This window comes from Chrysochloris asiatica, unplaced genomic scaffold (genome assembly GCF_000296735.1).
Source record: "Chrysochloris asiatica unplaced genomic scaffold, ChrAsi1.0 scaffold00154, whole genome shotgun sequence".
Classification (NCBI taxonomy): Eukaryota; Metazoa; Chordata; class Mammalia; order Afrosoricida; family Chrysochloridae; genus Chrysochloris; species Chrysochloris asiatica.
The window spans coordinates 6,307,279-6,331,233 of NW_006408672.1; the positions used below are offsets into that span (position 1 = coordinate 6,307,279).

Below are 23,955 nucleotides of genomic sequence, written 5' to 3' on the forward strand. Positions count from 1 at the left end.
CACACACACACACACACACATAGAGGATTCAAAAAGATCATTAAAAATTCCATTATCTTTTAATTCCATTTTTCCATCAACTTTTTGAAGCTCCCTTGTAGCTTCAAAAATACATAGGTACATAGATAGGTATAGATATGTGTGTGTGTTACATAAATAAACACATACACATATCTATACCTATCTATGTATCTATCTGTGATATATAGATTATACATATACATATATTATATACTGCTAACTGCAAGGTGGGCAAACCCACCAGCCACTTATCAGAAGCTCTATACAGGGTTGCTATGAGTCAGAACCGACTCAACAGCACTAACAACAAGAGAAAATTGGAGTGATGTTTTTCTAGTACTACTGAACCCTTAGCAGCCAAAGGGACCTATTTTAAATGGTAGCCCCTGCCTGGGTGGGGTTGACATTGCTGATAATGTCTTAGGTGAGCTTTTGGCAAATAGAAATTTAAAACAATGTTAAATGAGCAGTTAAAACAAGAAGCCCTCACCACCACCACCGTTAACTTCAGTGTTTGCTTAATCCAAAAGAAACCAAGCCCAAAGGAAGAGAAAGGCCCATACTCTACATCTGGCTCATTTTGTTTAACTCATGCTTCAATAGCCAACCCCAAAGAAAGATCTTTGGCTTAACATTCCGGGGCCATTCTAGGTACAGTGTTTGTAGTTGCTCTGGTCCTTTAGAAGAAGTAATTGGTTTTATGGAGACATCGGTGGCTCAGTGATAGAAACCCAGGTTTGATTCCCAGCTGAGGCCCCTCATGCAAGGTCAGCCAGCATCCATCGGACAGTGGAGACTTTCGTATTACTATGATGATGAGGAGCCTTGCTGGTGTAGTTCTTTATGCATTGGTCTGATGACCATAAGGTCAGCAGTTTGAATCCACCAGCAGCTCCATTGGAGAAAAATAAAGCTTTCTGCTCCCCTAAAGATAACAGCCACAGAAACCTCAGGGTTTCTGTGAGTTAAAAACAACTTGCCAGTATGATGCTGGGCAGATTTCCGTGGAGCTCACAGACTACAACAGACTAGCCAGAAAGACCTGGTGATGTGATTCCAAAAATCAGCCAGGGAAAGCCCTATGGGACACCATGGTCCGATCCACAGCTGATCCTGGCAGCACAGGAAGTACTTCCTTTCATTAAGGATGGGGTCATCATGAATTGTGAAACAACTCAATGGCAGCTAACAATAGTAGACTATTATTATTATTACCAGTGGCACCTGAGGAGAGAAAAAAACAGGGATTCCTTTAAGTGTTATTATTATTTTTTTTATGGCATGAGAACAAAGAAGATGATAAGTATTTGGTTTTTTGTGTTACTGCTGTTTTGTAGATGATCGTTCCACAGTCCTGCTGACTGATGCTGATTTTGGAGAAGCAGCTAAACAGAAGTCGCTGACGGTGACGCACACAGTCCACTACCAGTCAGTATCCCAGGCCACAGGGCCATTGGTGGATGTTTCGGATGCTCGCCCAGGAACAAGTGAGTTAAAAACCCTTACAATGATGTGGGCATGAGCTTCTTTCCCTAGCCAGAGAAGCATTGTGACTTTCCAGCCTTATACCTAACGAACAATCAGATGTAATAATATTGCCTGGTGTGGTGCTGTAGGATAAGCTCTGGACTGTTATCTACAGGTCAGTAGTTGAAACCTACCAGATACTCCTTGGAAACCATGTACAGGGTCACTGTGAGTCAGAACAAACTCCAAGGCACTTAACAACAACAGTTTGATCTTTGTTATTGTTGTTGTTAGGTGCTGTTGAGTCAGTTCCTACTCATAGTGACACTGTATAGGGTTTCTGAGGAGCAGCTGATGGGTTTGAACTTCCAACCTTGTGGTTCACAGTCCAGTGCTGATCCTACAGCACCACACCAGGAGTCCAGTATGATTTTAGCTAGTATCAAAAGTGTTTAATTGAAGCCAATAACTCTTGGTATTGCTTAACTACTGAAAATGCTAGAAATTTTATTATGTTGTGTGTATGTAGACAATCCACAAAGAAGAGCAGGCAGTTCACATTATCTGTATGCCTACTATGTGCCAGAGACAAACTAGAAAGGCTTTGTCATATATGCTATCTTTGCAATAAACCTGTAAGATACTTACTTGAAAAGCAAGTATGATAGTCACTATTTTACACATGAAAAAACTGAGTTTTAGAGAGGTTAGATAAACAAACCAAAGCTGTACATTTAATAAGCAATGACACCAAGATTCTGATCTTGATATGTCTGTTCTCAACACTTAAGTTTTTCTCCTGAACAAACTGTTGGAGAAACATTATAGCCCTGGTAAATCCGGCAATTATGTTGGGCTCAATTATTCATATTTGTATCCATAATATATGGAAATCAATTACTTCAGTGAAATTAAATTCCCTAATAGGTATCTAGGGCTTATTAATTAGTTATTCTTGTTTCTTCATAATTGAAATTGTTTCTAAATCTCTTTAAAAGATTGAGAAATTGCTGTCCTGATTATTATCATTTTGAAGGCTTTGATGTCTGCCTTTTAAATCTCTAATCACTCTTTGCTGGAATTTACATTCTTGGTGTGTTATTATTAGTAAAATAAATATTATAGTATTGAGAGTTATTCTTCATAAATTCTCTCTGTCTGGTGAAGCATTTGTGAAATGCACTGAACTTCTTTAGGTAATACAGGTTGATTATTGACTAACCTTGTCATGGACAGGAAAACAGTTTAAACAGTTACTGAAATTAATCTGAAAGGATGTTTTTAAGAATATGGGAAAGGAATCTTTTATTTCTCAACTTTTTTCTAACTCTTCCACTCATTTTCCTTCTTTGATGACATCAGCATACTCTCAAGTCATGAATAGGACTGGGTGACAGTTTCATTTGGGAAGGGATATAAAGGAGCTCTGATAGCGTAGTGGTTACAAATCGGGCTGCGAGCCACAAGGTCAGCAGTTCGAAACTACCAGCTGTTCCGCGGGAGAAAGATGAGGCGCTCTGCTCCTGTAAAGATTTACAGCCTCGGAAACCCTGTGTAGGGTCGCTATGAGTCGGAACCGACTCCAAGGCACACAACAACAACAACATAAATGAGAACCTTACTCCCTTAAAAACTCTGAGGTCTTTAACATTCTCTCCATCCTGGCATGGCTTCCAGCCATATCATACTCTGCTCTGATACCTCTCTGAGCTCTCTTTACTATTATATCAAGGGAAACATTTAGAGCCTGAAGAACTAGGCATTTAGATGCAAAGAGAGAACACAGGACAGAAACCCTAGTAGTAGTCCCAAACCATCTGTGTGTATCAGAATCACTAGGGTGCCTGTTTAAAATACAGGCTCCAGGTCATTCTAATCATGACATTCTAATCCAGTTGATCCTGGGTGGAACTCTGAAATCTGTATTACAACAAGCATCCTAGGTGAATCTGATGCTGGTGTCTTGGACCTCACATTCTTTTTGCCAAATGAAAAAGCTGCGTGCATTTCCACCTCCGTTTCAGTGTGTAAGTTAGCCAAGAAATAGAGGAAGGCTAGCAGTCAATATATAGTTGACATGGGAGACAAGACTATGAAGTTTAAGCACAGAGAACCTTGCAACTGCATGATCAGCTCCAAAGCAAGGAAGACATGGCTTGATAGCATTTAAAATCTAAACGAAAATATGAATCTGCATCATAAGCAGAAACTATACATCAGCAAAGGGAGTGTGGCAGGAAGGGCATTGAAGGGAGGAGCATAGGTCCCATGGCTATAATATTGCAAGCATGCTTAGAGGACTTTGAGAACCAATGCATTCAACACTCAACATATCAATGAAAGGTTTAACTATGGCCCAGTGTTCAGCTTCTTTCATGAGGAGGATACAAAAAGACATTCATTTAATCCAGTGTGGCAAAAGGTCACCCAAATGAGAGCAAATAAAGGCTACTTGGAGTCATGGTATGGTGCTGTGAGTTAATGTGCTGGACTGCAAAGTTGGTTTCAACCACAAGGTTGGTGGTTCCAGCTCACCAGCTATTCCTTGAAAACCTTATACAGGGTGGCTATGAGTCAGAACCGACTCAACAGAACTAAACAACAACAAAGGTTACTTAGAGCTTGATGCAGCAAGGGAGCTAGCCACCATCACTTGGGTTTGGCAGAGACTCAAAGGCAGTCCAGTGAGGAGTTGTTGTTGTCAGATGCCATCGAGTTGGAACCGACTCATAGCAACCCCATTCATAGCAGAACGAAACAATGTGCGATCCTGGGCCAACCTCACTACTGTTGCCACACTTGAGTCCATCAATGCTTCCACCTGGCCAGTCCATCTCGTTGGGGGTCTTCCTCTTTTTATCTGACCCTCCATCTTACCCAGAATGACATCCTTCTCCAGCAACTGTTCCCTCCTGACAATATGTCCAAAGTATGAGAGACGAAGTTTAGCCATCTTGGCCTCTAAGGAGCACTCTGGCTGCACTTCTTCCAAAACAGATCTATTGGTTCTTTTGGCAGCCCATGGCACTTTTAGTATTCTCCTCCAACAGCACAATTCAAAGGCATCAGAGAATAGGAAAGTATTACACTTTGTGGTTCAAACCAAACTTGTGGTCCCAGTGCTTATCCTATAGCACTACACCAGGACCCCATAAGGAAGCAAGAGGTAGGCTAATAAGAAGTGGGGCCTCTTATACGATTGGTTAGGGGAGTATATTGGACTTATTTGTGCTCCTGAGGATCCTGTACATAGACCAAGAGGCAGTTTTTCAAACAGAACAAGGGAAGAACGAATGGTTTAAAATTAGGAAAGGTGTGCGACAAGGTTGTATTCTTTCCCCCACACTTATTCAATCTGTATGCTGAGCAAATAATCGAGAAGCTGGATTATATGAAGAAAAACGTGGTATCAGGATTGGAGGAAGAGTTATTAACAACTTACGATATGCAGATAATACAACCTTGTTTGTTGAAAGTGAAGAGGACTTAATATACTTAACTGGTGAAGATGAAAGACCACAACCTTCAGTATGGATTGCATCTCAATGTAAAGCAAACAAAAATCCTCAACTATGGGCCAATCAGCAACGTCCATATAAATGGAGAGAAGATTGAAGTTGTCAAAGACTTCATTTTGCTCAGATTAACCATCAACACTCATGGAAGCAGCACTCAAGAAATCAAATGCTGTATTGCATTAGGCAGATCTGCTGCATAAGACCTCTTTAAAGTGTTCAAGAGCAAAGGTGTCAGTTTGAGTACTAAGGTGCGCCTGACCCAGCCCATGGTATTTTCAGTAACCACATATGAAAGTTGGAAAGTGAATAAGGAAGACCATAGAAGATTGATGCATTTGAGTTATCGTATTAGAGAAGAATATTGAAAGAACCATGGGCTGCCAAAAGAACAGACAGGTGTTGGAAGAAATGAAGCCAGAGTGCTCCTTGGAGGCCATGATGGTCTTGTACTTTGGGTGTATTATCAGGAGGGACCAGTCTCTGGAGAAGAATATCATGTTTGGTAGAGTGGAGAATCAGAGAAAAAGAGGAAACTCCCCAATGAAGTAGATTGGCACAGTGGCAGTGACAATGGGCTCAACTCATAGCAATGATGGTGAGTTTGGCGCAAGATCAATCAGTATTTCAATCTGTTGTGCAGAGTGTCACTATGGGTTGGTGATGACTTGATAGCATCTAACAACAACAACAATTGGAAATGGAGAAAAAAATTAAGGTGACTATCAGTAAGGAGCTCTGGTAGCGTAGTGGTTACGAATCGGGCTGCGAACCTTAAGGCCAGCAGTTCGAAACTACCAGTTGTTCCGCGGGAGAAAGAAGAGGCGTTCTGCTCCCGTAAAGATTTACAGCCTTGGAAACCCTGTTACAGGGTCGCTATGGGTCGGAAACGACTCGACGGCACTTAACAACAACAACATCAGTAAATAATCAATTTCTAGTCATTTGGGGCCCATTGTTATGGAGATTGTCATTTGGCTTCCTGGACTGGTGGCTGCAGAAAGTGGCTTGATGTTCTGGCTGGTTGATGCAGGTTGTGGGTCAGAGTTGCAGTTTTAGAGATGGTCTGGTCATTGCCCATTTGTGTATCTAGTATGTCTTCAGACAATGGGCCAGTGGAGGCAGTGGGAAGCAAGGAGCTCCCTTAGATCTAGGTCATTTGGGAAGACCTCTTTTGAGGAAGAACAGCAAGGAATTAAGGAACTGCTTAAGACATCTGGAAATGTTGGGAGGCACCAGCAGCCCTGGAATGCAGTGAATGGTGGGAAATGATAAGGGATGAGCAGAGAAGGATCATGTGTGTGCTCCATTCTCGGAGCTCTGGATGCCCTCCCAGGAACTTAGCATTATCATCATTCTACAATGAAGCAATGTCAGCTTCCAAAACAATGTTTCTTTCATTTGTGATGAACTTCATTCAATAACTTTTATTCAAATTAAGCACATCTACTCTAATTTATGCAATTGTCTCTGGTTCTTAAAATAAAAAATATTTAAAAAGAATATTAGCATCTGCAGAACACCCTGTATTAGTAAGAGACCTTTGGGTCGTTTTTTTTTCATTCAGTATTCCCTAAAACCACAGTCTGAGAGACAGCATGCATTCCATCCTTTAAGTAGAATTAGAAATATTGCCACATAGTTTGAAACCATACACTCTTTCCAGACCACCTTCCTGCTCGCTGCTTCTACCTAAGGCTGGTTGCCTGACCCTGTCTCAACCCAATGCTATGGGACATGTTCTCCATTCTTCTCACTTGAGCTTGGCATATTCACAATGGTTCATTTATATCCTTGTTTTCCTCACCTACAGAATTCATTATTCTAGTTGTGTTAGGACTGTGTGCCATGATAGGAATTCTTACTTGTAAGAAAAACCACCTAAAATATGTTTGCACATGAAGATGACTAGAATATAGAAGTTATGTTTCTAGGTATTTATTAGTCTGCCACCAAGTTGCAATAAATTCTTAGCATGAAAACAGGGGAAATGGTAACAATATGCTATTTATCTCTTTAGACATGTGAAAACCTATCACTTGGCTGTGTTTGCTACTCTGTTCCCTTCGCTACCTCTCCTGTGGAATTCCAATAGACTGGAGAGCTGGAACTCTATTCATGTCCTTGTTCTCAATACAAGCCACAGTCTGGCACAGTAGGCATTTAGCATCTATTAAAATATGGATCAGCTATCAAATTCCAAAGTCAGAATAATAGGGATGGAAAAGAAAGTATGTTTAGTTGCTTTAACAGGACTTGGGCAATCAGTTCAGTTCTCCGTTCTTTATTCTGTTATCTCCTCAGGCATGTAATCAGCTAAGTGTATGCATGCCCTCACCCCCAGAGGGATCTTTCTTAATCTATATGAGATGGAGTCAAAAGCTTTATGGAAAAATTTTATCTTTTCATTCCATTTTCCCATAAACATTTTGATGCTACCTCATACATAGTAATGACCAACCACACTTTGCCATTACTTACCAAACAGATCATTCTCACTAAGAAGTAAATTCAACTTTTTTTTTTCACTTTAAAATGTACAAAGATATGAAGACATGTGAAGTGATAAGTATTAGCCTTGACCTGTTTTTGTTGTTGTTATATTTACCTGAGTGTTTTCCATTCATTCATTCATTCATGCAAAGAGCATTTACCAAATGAATTTGGAAATATATAGGACATGGCTCTTGCCCATACTTCCTCTAGTATTTAGCTTTTTTTTGCATCACCTGTGTTCTCCATTATTTACCTTTATGATTTTCTATGGGTGTTTTTTCTTTCAAATACAAATACTCTCAATTGAGTTTTTAGCCTCTGGATCAACTCACCAAATCTCCTGACCCACATCTTCCCAATAAACTCAGGAGGGGTTCCTTCTCTTGCTGAGTGTGCTTCACTCTAGAGCCATGGGCAAAGTCCCATGACTGAGTCCTCCCTAGGTCCTTACATGTGCTAGCTCCTGAGTCTCCCTGGACCATAAATCTCACAAGGTAGGTGATGATGCCATCCCAGTCTCAGAGATGAGGGAAATAGGGACACCAACTTTAGTGTCCTTGGAATGGATTACCCAGCCAGTGAATAGTGAAACTGATCTTCAAACCCTGAAAGCCCATTCAAAGTGCTTTCAACCACCCCATATTTAAGTTGTAATGATGTCAATGAAAGGGAAGATAGAGACTACAGATTGGACTTTAAACATTTATTAAACAAGAAACATTTACAACATGGATACAACTTTGTTATTACAATTTTGGAAAAATAACTACCTCACACTCAGAATGGGAGTAGGGGCAGTATTGAAAGAAACAGCTGATATGGCTAAAGGGTTTTCTGAAAAGACCCTTAATAAATATTTGTCAATTAAATTATAGGAATATTCAGTTCTACCAGCATCTTCCTCTATCAGGCAAACAGGAAATTCATCACTGAAATTTGAAGCCTCAGCATCTGCAAAGCACAGACACCAATAGCTAAGGGGAAAAGGCAAATTAGTACCAGGACCACAATGCTAGTTCACATGACCTATTTTGGAATTCTATTATCCACAAAATCCTCTCTTATTCCAAATTCAGGGTAAATAAAATCATTTTATTTGGGCAGAACCTTAATTCAAACCATTGTTGAAGGCCAAGAGCTATTTATCTTATTAACCCTATAACTCATTGGCTGTTTAGCAGACATGATGCCTCATACCTAACTTTTATTTATATTAGAATTTTGGGGAGCCAAACAAAATACTTTCCATGGTGGGGCAGTAAATCTCAACATTTATCTGCTTAGTAGGTTAGCTAGTAAGTCATACAAAGGAGGTTACACAGTGGAATATAAGTTTAAAAAAAAGTTGCTATTTCAGGAGCTATCATACAGAACAGTTCAGGAACAAAACAAAAGCTCCCAAAGCCTGATGGTTAAAAAAATGTACCACGCGCCCCAGTATTCTACATACAGAGACAATTTCCCCTCTAGGCTGCTGGCTAGAGCAGAACAGAATTGTAGGTGTGGTTCAAGGAAAACTAATATCATGACCTATATTTTCAGTATTATAAGGAGCTCTGGTAGCGTAGTGGTTACGAATTGGGCTGCGAACCCTAAGGTCAGCGGTTAGAAACTACCAGCTGCTCTGCAGGAGAAAGATGAGGCTTTCTACTCCCGTAAAGATTTACACCCTCGGAAACCCTGTACAGGGTCGCTATGGGTCGGAACCGACTCGACGGCACGTAACAACAGCAACAACAACATCAGGCTACTGGCAAAACTGTCCTCATCTAGAAAGCAGGGATAATGACCAAAGCTAAGTGGAAGAGAGATCTGGCTTTGTATAGCAGCTAACACATGTTCCTGCACCCTGCAATTTTCCCTGTAGGGTGACCTCAATGAAAAGGGGTAAGTGGGAATGATGGCCTCTGTCCACCTGCCTCAGGTGAAGAATTGGGGAAAGTATGTTCTTAGAGTAAGGTGCTCTGATAGCATAATGGTTACAAATCAGGCTGCAAACTGCAAGGTCAGAAGTTCGAAACTACCAGCTGTTCCACGGGAGAAAGATGAGGCTTTCTGCTCCCGTAAAGATTTACAACCATGGAAACCTGTATAGGGTCGCTGAGTCAGAACCAACTCCACGGCACACCACCACCATGATGTTCTTAAAAGTAGAACTGTGGTGCTGACCCCTCTTAGCATCCTCAGCAGGAGTAAACCAGCTTAGAAAGACCCACCAGCTGTAGTTGTAATAACTTACAACAACAAAAATGTTGTTACTAGTAATTAAGTTGACTCCACTCAAGGCTAGCCTATGTGTGCAGAGTAGAACTGCTCCATGTGATTTTCAAGGTTGTGACCTTTCGGAAGCAGATCGTCAAGCCTTTCTTCCAAAAAATAAAAATGAGAACCTTTGTAACTTATTCAAAGATCTGAGTACATTTCTGCACATTACTAGAAAATTTACTATGGAACTGTCCCTTCCAAACACCCTGATCAAACTAAGCCTGCTCAGAGTGTTCCACAGCTGTAATTGCATACAACTTAAAAGAAGAATAAAACTGAGAACCTTCAAAACTCATGCAAGGATCAGGGTAATTTTCTGGAAAAGATTCATTAGCATTTAAATAACAAGCTCTGCTTGTTTAAGCTCCACTTATCAAGTCAATAGTGCCTGGAAGATATTCCACCTCCTACCCATGATAATGTTTTTCTATCTCTTTGAGGACCTCTTTGCTAGCATTTCAGTGGAGAGATTCAATTATCTTACACACCTTGTTGTCTAGAGAGCTTGGCACTCTAGCATAGCTCATTTTCATACCAATCAAGGGGAAAAAAAGAAAACCTCCCAATAGAGTTCTTTGCTGGAACTTTGCAAGAAAGGAATGAAATCACGTCTTAAAATCAATACCCTAGAGAATATGTACCAAGACATTATTGAGATGGCCCAGGAAATCTTAAAATGCATTGATTTGGTTGCCATTTTAAAGCTCATATCCAGCAGCACAAAATGATGGATTAAGTTCAAAGTCCAATGACAAGAAACTTGCAAAGAGGAAAAGCTTTCATTTAAAAAGAGTCATTTCACCACTTAACCTGTGGCAATCTCTAATACTCCAACATCGAGTTATAAATGAGCTCATGTCATGCAGACACTGTATTAGAACACTCAGATGCCTAGGGTGATGGCATATATGGTTAAATAACAGACAGTCACAGTGTTGAAGAGCAAAGGTATCAGCTTGAGGACTAAGGTAAGCCTGATCCAAGGCATGGCACTTTCAATAACGTCATATACAAGACAAAGCTGGACAGTGAAAAAGGAAGACCGTAGACCAATTGATGCTTTTGAGTTATGGTGTTGGAGGAGAATATTGAAAGTGCCATGGGCTGCCCATAGAGCCAACAGATCTGTATTGTAAGAAGTGCAGCCAGAGTTCTCCTTGGAGGCTAAGATGGCCAAACTTCGTCTCTCATACTTCAGACATATTGTCAGGAGGGACCAGTCACTGAAGAAGGATATCATGTTTGGTAAGGTAGAGAGTCAGAGAAAAAGAGGAAGACCCCCAGAGAGCTGGACTGACAAAGTAGCAGCATCAATGGGCTCAAGCGTGGCAACAATTGTGAGGTCACCAAGGATCGGGTAGTGTTTCGTTCTGTTGTGCACAGGATCACTATGAGTTGGTACTGACTTGATGGCACCTAACAACAACAACAACAACAAAAACACAGAACTCAGACAATGGTTCCACTGAATTCTATCATCACTTAATAGTTGTGCCACTTCTCCCTGGATTTCATTGTCTTATCTATAAAGTGACCTTGTTGTTGTTGTTAGGTGTCATCGAGTCAGCACCAACTCATAGCGACCTTATGCACAGCAGAACGAAACACTGCACAATCCTGGGCCAACCTCACTACTATTGCCACGCTTGAGTCCATCGATGCTGCCACTTGGCCAATCCATGTCATTAGGGTTCTTCCTCTTTTCCTCTGATCCTCCACCTTACCAAACATAATATCCTTCTCCAGTGACTGGTCCCTTCTGACAATATGTCCAAAGTATGAGGGACGAAGTTTGGCCATCTTGGCCTCCAAGGAGCACTCTGGCTGCACTTCTTACAAAACAGATCTATTAGTTCTTTTGGCAACCCACGGCACTTTCAATATTCTCCTCCAACACCATAACTCAAAAGCATCAATTCTTCTACTGTTCAGCTTTCGCATGTATATGAAGTTGAAAATACCATGGCTTGGGTCAGGCACACCTTAGTCCTCAAACTAACATCTTTGCTCTTCAACACTTTAAAAAGGTCTTGTGCAGAAGATTTGCCTAATGCAACATGTTGTTTGATCTCTTGACTGCTGCTTCCATGAGTGCTGATAGTTGATCCAGGAAGAATGAAGTTCTTGACAACTTCAATCTTTCCTCTGTTGATAAGAATGTTGTTTATTAGTCCAGTAATGAGGATTTTTGTTTTCTTTGCATTGAGATGCAAACCATACAGAAGGCTGTAGTCTTTGATCTTCATCAGTAAAGAATTTAAGTTCTCTTCACTTTGATCAAGCAAGGTTGTATCATCTGCATATCGCAGGTTGTTAATGAGTCTTCCTCCAATCCTGATGCCATATTTTTCTTAATATAACACAACTTCTTGGATTATTTGCCCAGCATACAGGTTGAATAAGTATGGTGAAAGAATACAACCTTGTCGCGCACCTTTATTAATTTTAAACCATTCAGTGTTCTCTTGTTCTGTTCGAACAACTGCCTCTTGGTCCAGGTACAGATTTCTCATGAGCGCAAATAAGTCTTTGGACTACTCATACTTCGCAATGTTGTCCATAGCTTGTCATGATCCACACAATCGAAAACCTCTGCATAGTCAAAAAAGCACAAGTAAACATCTTTCTGATATTCTCTGCTTTCAGCCAAGATCCATGGGACATCATCAATTATATCCCTCGTTCCATGGCCTCTTCTGAATCTGGCTTGAACCTCTGGAAGTTCTCTGTTAAAGTTTGCTTGCAGCCGCGTTTCTGTATTATCTTTAGTAAAACTTTATTCACATGGGACATCAAATATATTGTCTGATGATTTTCGCATTCCGTTGGGTCACCTCTCTTTGGAATGGGCACAAATACGGATCTCTTCCAATTAGTCAGCCAGGTAGTTGTCTTCCAAATTTCTTGGCAGAGATGAGTGAGTGCTTCCTGTGCCACCTCACTTTCTTGAAAAATTTCAAATTTTATTCCATCAATTTCTGGCGCCTTATTCTTTGCCATTTCCTTCAATGTACCTAAGACTTCTTCTTTCAGTATCATTGGCTCTTGATCATATGCTACCTCTTTAATGGTTGAACATTAACCATTTCCTTTGGGTACAGTGACTATGTGTATTCCTTCCATCTTCTTTTGATGCTTTCTGCATTATTCAATAATTTGCCCGGAGAATCTTTTAATAACAAAAGTCAAGTCTTGAATCTTGGGTCCTACCTATTCTTTTTGGGAGTTGGTATAAGGCCATAAATTTTATTAGGTTCAGTGGAAGGTCCAAATATGAACACACATGCCAGGCCCTAGAAATACTTGCAGGATCTTGGGAGTACATAGATAATTCAGTACAATAATGTCCCTCTCAGATTTGCTCTTTTGAAACAGGGTCTCTATGAGTTGAAACTTATTCAATGGCACTTAACAACAACTTCGATGGTACTTTCAATATTCTTTACCAACACCTTAACTCAATTACATCACATCTTCTATGGTTATCCTTGTTTAACTTTCACATGCATATGAGGCAATTAAAAATACCATGGCTTGATCAGGCACACGTTAGTTCTCCGAGTGACATCTTTGCTTTTGAACACTTTAAAGAGGTTTTGTGAGGCCTGTTTGACTGATGCAATATACATCTTTTGATTCCTTGACTGTTCCTTCCATGAGTGTTGATAGTGGATTCAAGCAAAATGAACTCTTAGATAACTTCAATCTTTCCTCTGTTTATCATGATGTTATTTTTAGGTCTTAAAGATGTGAAACCTGGATGCCCTTTCACCCTTTGTCTTTCATATTGAATAATCCAACTCATCTTCATCAAAGTTCAGATAATACCACTGAAATGAAAAGGGTGTTTAAAATGGAAGAACTTTAGAATGAATGTGACTTTAGAGCATATTTGGCTGAGCTCACTCATTTTATAAAAATGGAGATACTTGAGTAGTTTAAAAGATGAACACTGGGTTATAAGATTATTAAGAGCCAAAGCAAGGCCCAGGCTTATAACTTCCTAGTTGCAACCTAATGTTTTTTCCCCTACAGAACTTTTTAAATGCTTAAGAATCCAATCCAGTTACATCATGGTGGTGAAGTAGAGGGTCCATAAAAATGAGGGAACCCCTAAATGAGATGGGTAGACACAGAAGTTCAATAATGGGCTCAAACATAACAATTGTGAAGACGCCAACGGACCCAGAAATAGCTCCTTCGGTTATACATAAGGTGGTCACCAGGAGTCAGAGGTGACTAGACAACAAGTCTCAGGTGAATGATTGAGCTCTTAAAGGAATAGAGGACTCTGGGTAGGGAGAATCCGGGAGCAATTCCCAGAGGGCTAGGCCTTGGAGTGTAGGTCATATGGCTGGATGGAAGAACTCCATGAAGCAGTATGTAGCTCACCTCAACACATCTATCACAGGTAGCTTTGCACATCTAGAGACAAAGACAGATTTTAGACTTTATTCTTCACAGATCCGACCACCAGGAGGAATGCAAAGGCTGGACCAACAGCAAGAAACCGGTATGCCAGCCAGTGGACGCTCAACAGACCCCACCCCACCATTTCAGCACACACACTCACCACAGACTGGAGGCTGCCAACTCCAAGGGCTGCGGGGTCAGTGGACAAGGAGAGTGATAGTTACAGTGTCAGCCCTTCCCAGGACACAGGTATGGCCTTGCATTCCTCCTCCTTGGACTTAAGAGCCCAAAGCTTATAGCACCTGCCTGCATCCTCCATTTCATGGTCTCTCTAGAGGGCTTCTTCCCCCTCCCCCATCTTTTAAAAGAGTTTCTGGGTGGTAGTACATGGTTAAGCACTCATTTGCTAACTGAAAGATGGATAGTTCAAGTCTGCCCAGAGGTACCACAGAAGAAATGCCTAGTGAACTACTTCCAAAGCATCAACCCCATTGAAAACCTTATGGCACACAGATCTACTCTGCCACATATGGGGTTGCCAGGAGTTAAAATGAACTCAATAAGAACTGCAATTTGGTTTAGTTAAAGGTGGCTTTCATATGATTAAGCAATTTGTCACAGAGTTACCAGTGCAACTATATAGCATTTACATCCAGAGCTGAATTAATTCTTCAAAATAGAGCCCAAGAGTACCTATTTTGCAGGTGTCCTGAATGTCAAGCCTAAGTTGCTCTCTCCTTTTAGTTCCTACCCCACTGGGAGAAAAAGAAATTTACATTTTTCACTTGCATGGTGCAATCATTTCCTGGTTACCCTCAAAGGGAGTAGAACTGTCTGCCATCTCCAATATTAAGATACAGCACTTGAGGTTATGTGACAAGGTCATAGTACTCTATAGGGAACATAAGCTGATCTGCTTGACAATTAAACAGGGGTTGATTATAAGGTAAGTCATCCATTCGATGCCATCAACCACCAAGATTTCACTTCTGAGAGAAGCTAAGACCTAAGAATAGCAGTGGGTTGCCCCCCTCCTTAAAGTTTTGAAAAGAAATTACATCTGAACCTAATAGCTGTAGAAAATTTGAATACTCATTTTTCTTTTGTTCTTGATGATATACTTCAAAAATAGTGTTCCTAAGGTGGGACGTCACTGTGTAAATGTATTTTTATGGCTGTTAATTCTTCTTAGAAGAGTCTCAGAGTTTCACTGAGGTGACTTCAGAACTTTTTTGTGGGCTTCAACTGACTCTCCCTGAACAAGAAGATGTTGCCCAGAAAAAAAAGGCACTGTTGTACTGTTTGGGCTATTTTGTAGTCCTGGTAAATTGTGACAGATCTAGAAATAACACAGGGAAGGGTCCCAGGAATGGGGACCATTTACATGCCAAGTCCCAGCTTCATTTGTAACCATCCTGAAGCCCAAAGAGCTGAACCATGGAACTCAAATCATTCATGCCAATGAAATAGTCTCTATGGTCTCAAATGATTGATTTGCAAGTCAGAGCAGGGAGGGGATGCTGCAGTTGATTTACAGCTCATTCCCAATGGTTGTAACTAAATGGATAACTTTTTAAGGGGGATGAATTACTTATTTCAGGAAATGCCCTAACCTAGGGACATCATATTACAGTAATTCCTTTGAAACAACTTTCCCATATTGCCACAACTTAGGAAGCCAGCCTCATAAGTAACAGAGACAGAGCCCTCGGATCAAAAGGTCAAGACCCCTGAGGGATTATACAGTGATCTGAAAGAAATAGCCAGATGCCATAGAGGATGCCCTAGTTGGTTTAAAAGTTAAGGACATCTATCTTGTTTTGTCTTTTTCATCACATAGATCGAGCAAGAAGCAGCATGGTCTCCACAGAAAGTGCCTCCTCCACTTATGAAGAACTTGCCAGGGCCTATGAACATGCCAAGATGGAAGAACAATTGAGGCACGCCAAGTTCACCATTACTGAGTGCTTCATATCGGACACATCATCCGAACAGTTGACGGCAGGGACTAATGAGTACACAGACAGTCTGACCTCCAGCACCCCTTCAGAATCGGGGATCTGCAGGTTCACTGCATCACCCCCCAAACCTCAGGATGGAGGAAGAGTGATGAACATGGCGGTTCCAAAGGCACATCGGCCAGGTGAGAAGAGGAATGGGTGGGCCGTGGTTTGGAACCATTCTTTTCCTTAATTCATACTTGCTTTATGAAAGCTCTTCCCAGTGTTCTGACTGGGTGTTCCTTTTCTTGCTTACTGCATAACAAACCACCCCAATGGTTATTGTCTTAATACAACAACAATCGTTTATTTTGTTTGTTAATCTGAAATGTAGTCAGGGCTTGAAAGGGCAGCTCTTTCCTGCTCCAAACTGTGCAACCTGGGGAGGTTCCATTGGGGCAAGAGGATCCATTTCCAAAATGGCACACTCATGTGGCAACTTGGTGCTGGCAGTTAGCCTTTTCTGTGTAGGTCTCTCCACAGGATGGCTCGGGCTTCTTCAGATCATGGCAACTGGATGCTAAGAGTGAGTGTCCCAAGAACCAGGAAGTAGAACTACTTATGTTTGGTGTTTTTTAAGGCTGAGCCTGGCAACTGACACAGCATCGCTTCTGCCATATTCAATGGTTTAGCAGACTCGAGTACTCATCATGTGATGTGAGGAATGTAAAAAAGTGAGGGGATGTGTTTGAAAACTGATACCTCAAGGGCTTTAAATAAGAGGAGACACTTTGCCAGTTAGCCAGTGTTTGGGACTTGGTACCAATGGGTTGTCCAAAGTGATCATAACTGACTAAGGAGTTGCTAATAGTTTGGCGTTTGACTCAAACCGGTGTAAGTATGCTGGGGGTGAGAATGGGAGGTGAAACTCTAATGTCTGCAGGGCCTGGCTATTGTTGTCAAGTTCCATTGAATCATTTCTGACTCATAGTAACCCTGTATAGAGTTTTCAAGGAGCAGCTGGTAGATTGGAACTGCTAACCTGTAGTTTGAAGTCCAGTATGTATCTTACAGTGATCTTACATTATGCAGGAGATCATGTAAATGAGTGAAGGAGGATGACAGTAGGAGCCCCATGAAAATGGGGGGAAGGAGGGGGAATGGACATTTATAGAACTCATGGACTGTCTTAATGGAAAAGACTCTACCAAGTGCCTGCCTTCCAAATGACCATAAGTGGAAGTGGAAGTCTAGTATGGGCTAGTTCTTCAAGAGAAGCTCGAACCCTCAATTTTATATGGAAAACACCTAATTTTTTAGGTGTTAGCTCAAACATTGCAAAAATTGTGAGGTTGGTGTCAGATTGGGCAGCGTTTTGTTCTGTTGTGCATAGGGTTGCTATGAATGGGTACCAACTCCACGGCCCCTAACAATAACAACATATATTTGACAACCATTTACAGGGCAAACCAAAACACATCTTCACACTGAATCTAACCCAATGCAGCCAGATATGCTTCTCATCTGAAGAATCACGTTTTCACCTGAAACAGAAAATGGTAGCCTCTCCTTGTGGCTTGGTCTATCCAACCTTGTTGAATCCTTTTATTGTTCCCCTGCTACCTATTTACTGAGCTATTGTATTGGTACTATTTCAAAAATGTACCTTCATTTTTAAATTACTACAATTGCCTGGGGTTTTATAGCATCAGCCCCAGCTGAAATAAGCCCTATAAATGCAAATATATATATAAAATAAGAATTGTCTACCCAGCAAAGAATCGTCCAAACCAAGTCAAGATTCATGGCAGCAAAACAGTAAACAGTGATGACTTCATTTATTTTATTTCCAGTCCTCCAACCCCCTCAAGATAAAGGGTGAGCTGTTATTTGTGGGTGTTTTCACTTCAAGTATATTTTTTGTTGTTTGCTTTTATTTGCCAAGTCAGTGCCAAAAGATATTGGATCCAAGATAGAGCTTTTTGTGGCTTTCAAGCTTGAGAGAGTATCAGGACAAGAGGAGACAACGAAGTAAGGGCATATTGTCTCACCTCTCTCAGCTTCATTTGCTGCATCTGTAAAATGAGTATATTAATTGTAATCATTGGTGCCCATTATTTAGAGAAAGAGTCTTGGTGATGCAGTGATTAGGCACCCTGCTGTTTACCAGACAGTCAGTGGTTCAAACCCACCAGCTATTCCACATGAAAAAGATGAGGCATTCTGTTCCGTAAAGATTTACAGCCTTGGAAACCTATGGGGCAGTTCTACCCTGTCCTTTAGGGTTGTTATGAGTCAACATTAATGCATTGACAATGGGTTTGGGTTTTGATTTTCTATCACGTAGGATTTGTGTTATATGCATGTCGCATAATGCAGTTCATGTGCTCAGCAGCATATTGTCTTGCTAACATTGTTATTACGATCCCCACTCTGACTCCCAAGCCATAGGAAGCTCTACTGCTATTTTCTGTCGTCTTTTCTATTTTTATTAGATTTTTCTTTACTGGCTACTGAAATCCTAGAGAGTATCCCTTTCACTTGTGTTACCAGGAGTTAAGTGCTTTCTGGTTACCTCAAAGATGTTGTTGTTAGCTGCCATCGAGTCAGCACTAACTCATAGCAACCCTATGCACAACAAAATGAAACACTGCCCAGTCCTGGGCCAACCTCACAATTGTTGCCACACTTGAGCCCATTGATGCTGCCACTTTGCCAATCCATCTTGCTGGGAGTCTTCCTCTTTGGATCTGACCCTCCACCTTACCAAACATGATAGATATCCTTTCCAGAGACTAATCACTCCTGACAATATGTCTGAAGTATGAGAGACAAAGTTTGGCCATCCCGAGCTCCAAGGAGCATTCTGGCTGTACTTCTTCCAACACAGATATTTTGATTCTTTTGGCAGCCCATGGCACTTTCAGTATTCTCCTCCAACACCACAACTCAAAAGCATCAATTCTTCTACCTTCTTTCTTTTTCACTGTCCAGCTTATGCATGCATATGAGGTTATTGAAAATACTATGGATTCTGTCAGGCGCACCTTAGTCCTCAAGCTGACATCTTTGCTCCTCAACACTTTGAAAAGGTCTTGTGCAGAGTTGCCCAATGCAAAACATAGTTTGATTTCTTGACAGCTGCTTCCATGAGTGTTGATAGTTGATCCAAGAAGAATGAAGTCCTTGACAACTTCAATCTTTTCTCTGTTGGTAAGAATGTTGTTTATTGGTCCAGTAATGAGAATTTTTTGTTTTCTTTGCATTGAGATGCAATCCATACAGAAGGCTGTAGTCTTTGATCTTCATCAGTAAATATTTTAAGTCATCTTCACTTTGAGCAAGCAAGGTTGTATCATCTGCATATTGCAGGTTGTTAATGAGTCTTCCTCCAAACCTGATGCAAGATTTTTCTTCATATAACCCAGCTTCTTGGATTATTTGCTCAGCATACGGGTTGAATAAGTACAGTGAAAGAATACAACCCTGTTGTACCCCCTTCTTAATTGTAAACAATTCAGTATTACCATATTCTTTTCAAACAACTGCATCTTGGTCCAGGTACAGATTCCTCATGAGCACAATTAAGTGTTCTGGAATACTCATACTTCACAATGTTATCCATAGCTTGTCATGATTCACACAATCAAAAGCCTTTGTGTAGTCAATAAAGCATAGGTAAGTATCTTTCTGATATTATCTGCTTTCAGCCAAGATCCATCAGACATCAGCAATGATATCTTTTGTTCCACATCCTCTTCTGAATCCAGCTAGAACCTCTGAAGTTCTCTGTCAATGTATGCTTGTAGCCATTTCTGTATTACCTTTAGTAAAACTTTACTCACATGGGATATCAAAGATATTGTCTGATGATTTGTGTACTCCATTGGGTCACCTCTCTTTGGAATGGGCACAAATATGGATTTCTTCCAATAACTCAGCCAGATGGTTGTCTTCCAAATTTCTTGGCATTGATGAGTGATGCCTCCAGTGCCTCCTCACTTTCTTGAAAGATTTCAAATTTCATTCCATCAGTTTCTGGTGCCTTGTTCTTTGCCAATTCCTTCAGTGCACCTTGGACTTCTTCCTTTAGTATCATTGGCTCTTGATCATATGCTATCTTTTGAAATGGTTGAACATCAACCCTTTCTTTTTGTTACTTTGATTCTGTATATTCCTTCCATCTTCTTTTGATGCTTTCTGCATCATTCAATAATTTTCCCAGAGAATCCTTCAATAATGAAAGACAAGGTTTGAATTTTTTTCTTCAGTTTCCCCAACTTGAGAAATGCTGAGCATGTTCTTCCTTTTTGGTTTTCTGACTCCAGATCTTTGCACATTTTGTTGCAATAGTTGGCTTTATCTTCTTGTGCTGATCTTTGAAATTTTCTGTTCAGCTCTGTGGACCTCCTCATTTCTTCCATTTGATTTAGCATCTCTACACTGGAAAGCAATTTCAGTGCCTTTTCTGACATCCAGTTTGAACTTTTCCTTCTTTCTTGTCTTCTTAATGACTTTTTGCTTTCTTCATTTATGATGTTATTGATGTCATTCCACAACTCTTCTGGTCTTCTGTCTTTAGTGTTTAATGTATCAAATCTGTTCTTCAGATGACCTCTAAATTCTGGTGGGATATACTCAAGGTCCTATTTTGGCTCTCATGGACTTGTTTTCATTTTCTTCAGCTTCAGTTTGTGTCGGGGACTGGCCTCGACATAGGGGTTCAGTTCACGAGGTGGAGATACCTGGCGGCGATAGAGATAGCAAAAGAATACCCAGACAGACAGAAGGAGGGGGACAAGGAGGCACCCCAAAGCCAGGGTGGATACATTACTGGTGGGCAGACTTGGGAGTACAGGCATTGTGGCCTCTGCAGGCAGCAACTCACTGCCCTGCAATCTTTACTGCATGCCCTCCATCTTGTAATGCACACCTGGGAAGGCCTGGACCTCTGTTTTATTTAGGGGAGGAGCTTCACACCAAGCTGGGAGGGACTAAAACAGGATACAGCTAGCATCAGTAATTTTCCAGACATTTAGGTAACTTTACATCGTACATCGCTGGTTCGAATCCCAGGCCCGCAACTTGGTTTCTCAAGCTCAACTAACATATCTATAGCCCCTGAGCTCAGTTGGGGGAAGGTGAGAGGTAAGGACAAAAGCTTGGGCGAAGTCCTGCTTTTTCGGCTTCCTGAGCCAGGTTTTCAGGAGGACTCGAGACACCTAGGTGAATGGGCTGCACCTGGAAAAGGGATTAGGGAGGATGGGTTCTTTGTCTATAGAACAAAGAACTGAGAAGTAGCTAAGATATTTTTAGTTAATCCTTTGGAGAAAGGCTTGACCTTGCAACTTTTACAGTTTGGGCTTTTAGGAAAATAATCACATTTATCTGTGGATTATCAAGGGCTCCATATATTAAATTAATAAATATAATTGAACACTAAGATGAAAAACAATTTGCTATTGACTGCCAGTGGCCTCATTTGTTCCTCAGAGCCTGCGGCCTGTATAGTCTATACACGGTCTGCAACAAGTTTGAATTTGCATATGAGCAACTGATGGCCTGTTCCACAGTCTGCCCCGGCCTTGTCTTCACTGATGATATGGAGCTTTTCTACCATCTCGGTCCACAGATGTAGTCAATTTGATTTCTGTGTATTTCATATGGTGAGATTCATGTATATAGTCATCTCTTATGCTGTCTAAAGAAGTATTTGAAATAAACAAATCGTTGGTTTTGCAGAATTCTATCATATATTCTCCAGCATCATTTCTAGCACCAAGGCCTTATTGTCTAACTACTGATCCTTCCTCTTTGTTCCAAAACTTTGTATTCCAGTCACCAGTAATAATCAGTACATCTTGATTGCATGTTTGGTCAATTTCAGATTGAAGAATTTGGTATAATTCTCCTATTTCATCCTCACTGGCTTTAGTGGTTGGTGCATAAATTTGAATAATAGTGGTTAGTGGTATTAACTCATCTTCCCTGAAGGTGCATAGATATTATCCTATCACAGACAATGTTGTACCTCATGACTGATATGGGTATGTTTTTGTTTTGTTTTGTTTTGTTTTGTTTTAAGGTTTTTATTGTGGATTGAGTGAAAGTTTACATGGCAGATCATCAGTTTTACATTCAGCAAATCATATGCCTTGTTTCATTACAATGATTATAACTCCCTACTAGTACCATCAGTTCCCCCTACTTGTACCATCAGTTAACAGTATTTCTTTCTATTCACTTTAGATTTAAAAAACAAAAACAAAAAGCCAAGCATATATAATAATTTACACCTGGCCACCAGCTTTCTGTCCCTCTCTTTCCATGAATCTAGAGTCCTCATCTGCTCCTGCTCTTCATGACCCCATCTCTGCCCTTGTCTCTGGCACTGCTGCTTCTCTGGTTAAGGTCCTACATTCTGCTTGTTCTCTTCTCCCTAGGATCTTCTGTTTCGGGACTGTAATACTAAGAACTCCCCTGCATTTGTTACAAAACTTCTACCTCTACAATTGTGAGAGTCACAATTAGTCATGAAAACAATTATTGACTATTGAAGCATATGATTTGTATCTCCATCTCTTTTCACCAGACCCAGCTAGACAAGATGAAAACTATTCACTGAGGACTCTTTCTTCCCCCACACACTCTTAAACTAAACTCCCTCTTGAGACCTTGTAAACCCATCACTTCATGCTTTTATCACCCCCTCATTGTAGGTAGCCAATGTCTAAGTTGCCAGTCTCTATCTACCCTGTGTAAAGAGGAGATAGCATTGATACTTGATGTGAAGACTCCTTCTCTCTCTGTTGGTATTTAGAGTTACTACCTCCATGAGTATAAGTCAGGTTCATCAAATTGTAGCATTTTGTTTCTTTTATTTAAAAAAAAAAAAAAAAAAAAAAATTCCACTCTAGTCTAGTTCTGGTTATCAAGCCATCGAGGTTAAGTCAAATGAGTACTGTCTGCAAGTTTGGATGTTCTTATGCATCTCCCCTCACTTGATATCAGCTGAATGCTTCCCTCTCACCTCTAGCCCTCTGTGGCTATGTCCTTGTCCATGGGCTCAGGTGTCCCCAGGTCTCACCACACTTTTGACCAACCAGCCCTTCCTTTTCTCTCTGTCTTCTCCAGGTCAATGAGAGTCAATGGACTATGGTTGAACTCAGCCCATTTCTTCATTGCTGCCTTTCCCCCTCTTCACTCACCAGTTTACCAATGTAGTTGCCAAAAAGCTTACATGCCTGTTCATGTATTCCCTTTGAGTTTCAATCTTAGAGGGGAGTTTATCTTAAAGGAACTTGATTGTTTGCCTTGGTGGTTTCCTGGCAAACAGCTTGCTTCTTTTTTTAAAAAAAAAAAAGTAATTTTTTGTTGTGAATTATGTGATAGTTTACATGGGAGAATATTAGCTTTACATTCATCCTATTGTGTATTGTTTCGTTGCCATGGTTACATTCCCCTCCATGCATCATCAACGAATCAAATGTATACCCTACAAGCCTGCTCCCCGGTTATCAACACACAGCCTCTCTCCCTCTCTGGTTCTAAAGTCCCCAGCTGCTCCATGTGTCCACATCATCGTCTCTGCCTCCATCTCTGGCATCACTGTTTCTCTGGGCAGGGTCCTGCACTCTGCTCTTCTCCCTTGATGGTCCCAGGGACCTCCACTCCTAGACTGCAAAGACAATTACTCCCCTTGTATTGCTACAAAACATCCACCTTTACATTTCCAACCCTCACAGTCAGTCCTAATAACAATTATTCACTATTGTATCACAAGAGACCCATTCCCATCTCATTTCATCAGCCCCTCCCAGACAGATTGGATGCTACTC

At 40.9% G+C, this 23,955-nt stretch overlaps 1 protein-coding gene across 1 annotated transcript in view; it reads left to right on the forward strand.

Moving 5' to 3' along the window:
- DSCAM (Down syndrome cell adhesion molecule) overlaps window positions 1–23,955 on the forward strand; it is an 888,132-nt gene that overhangs the window by 820,699 nt on the left and 43,478 nt on the right. Inside the window, exons 34-36 of the mRNA XM_006870860.1 lie at window positions 1,359–1,508; window positions 14,229–14,426; window positions 16,018–16,320. Coding sequence (XP_006870922.1) covers window positions 1,359–1,508; window positions 14,229–14,426; window positions 16,018–16,320 — 651 coding nt within the window. The remainder of the gene's footprint in view (window positions 1–1,358; window positions 1,509–14,228; window positions 14,427–16,017; window positions 16,321–23,955) is intronic.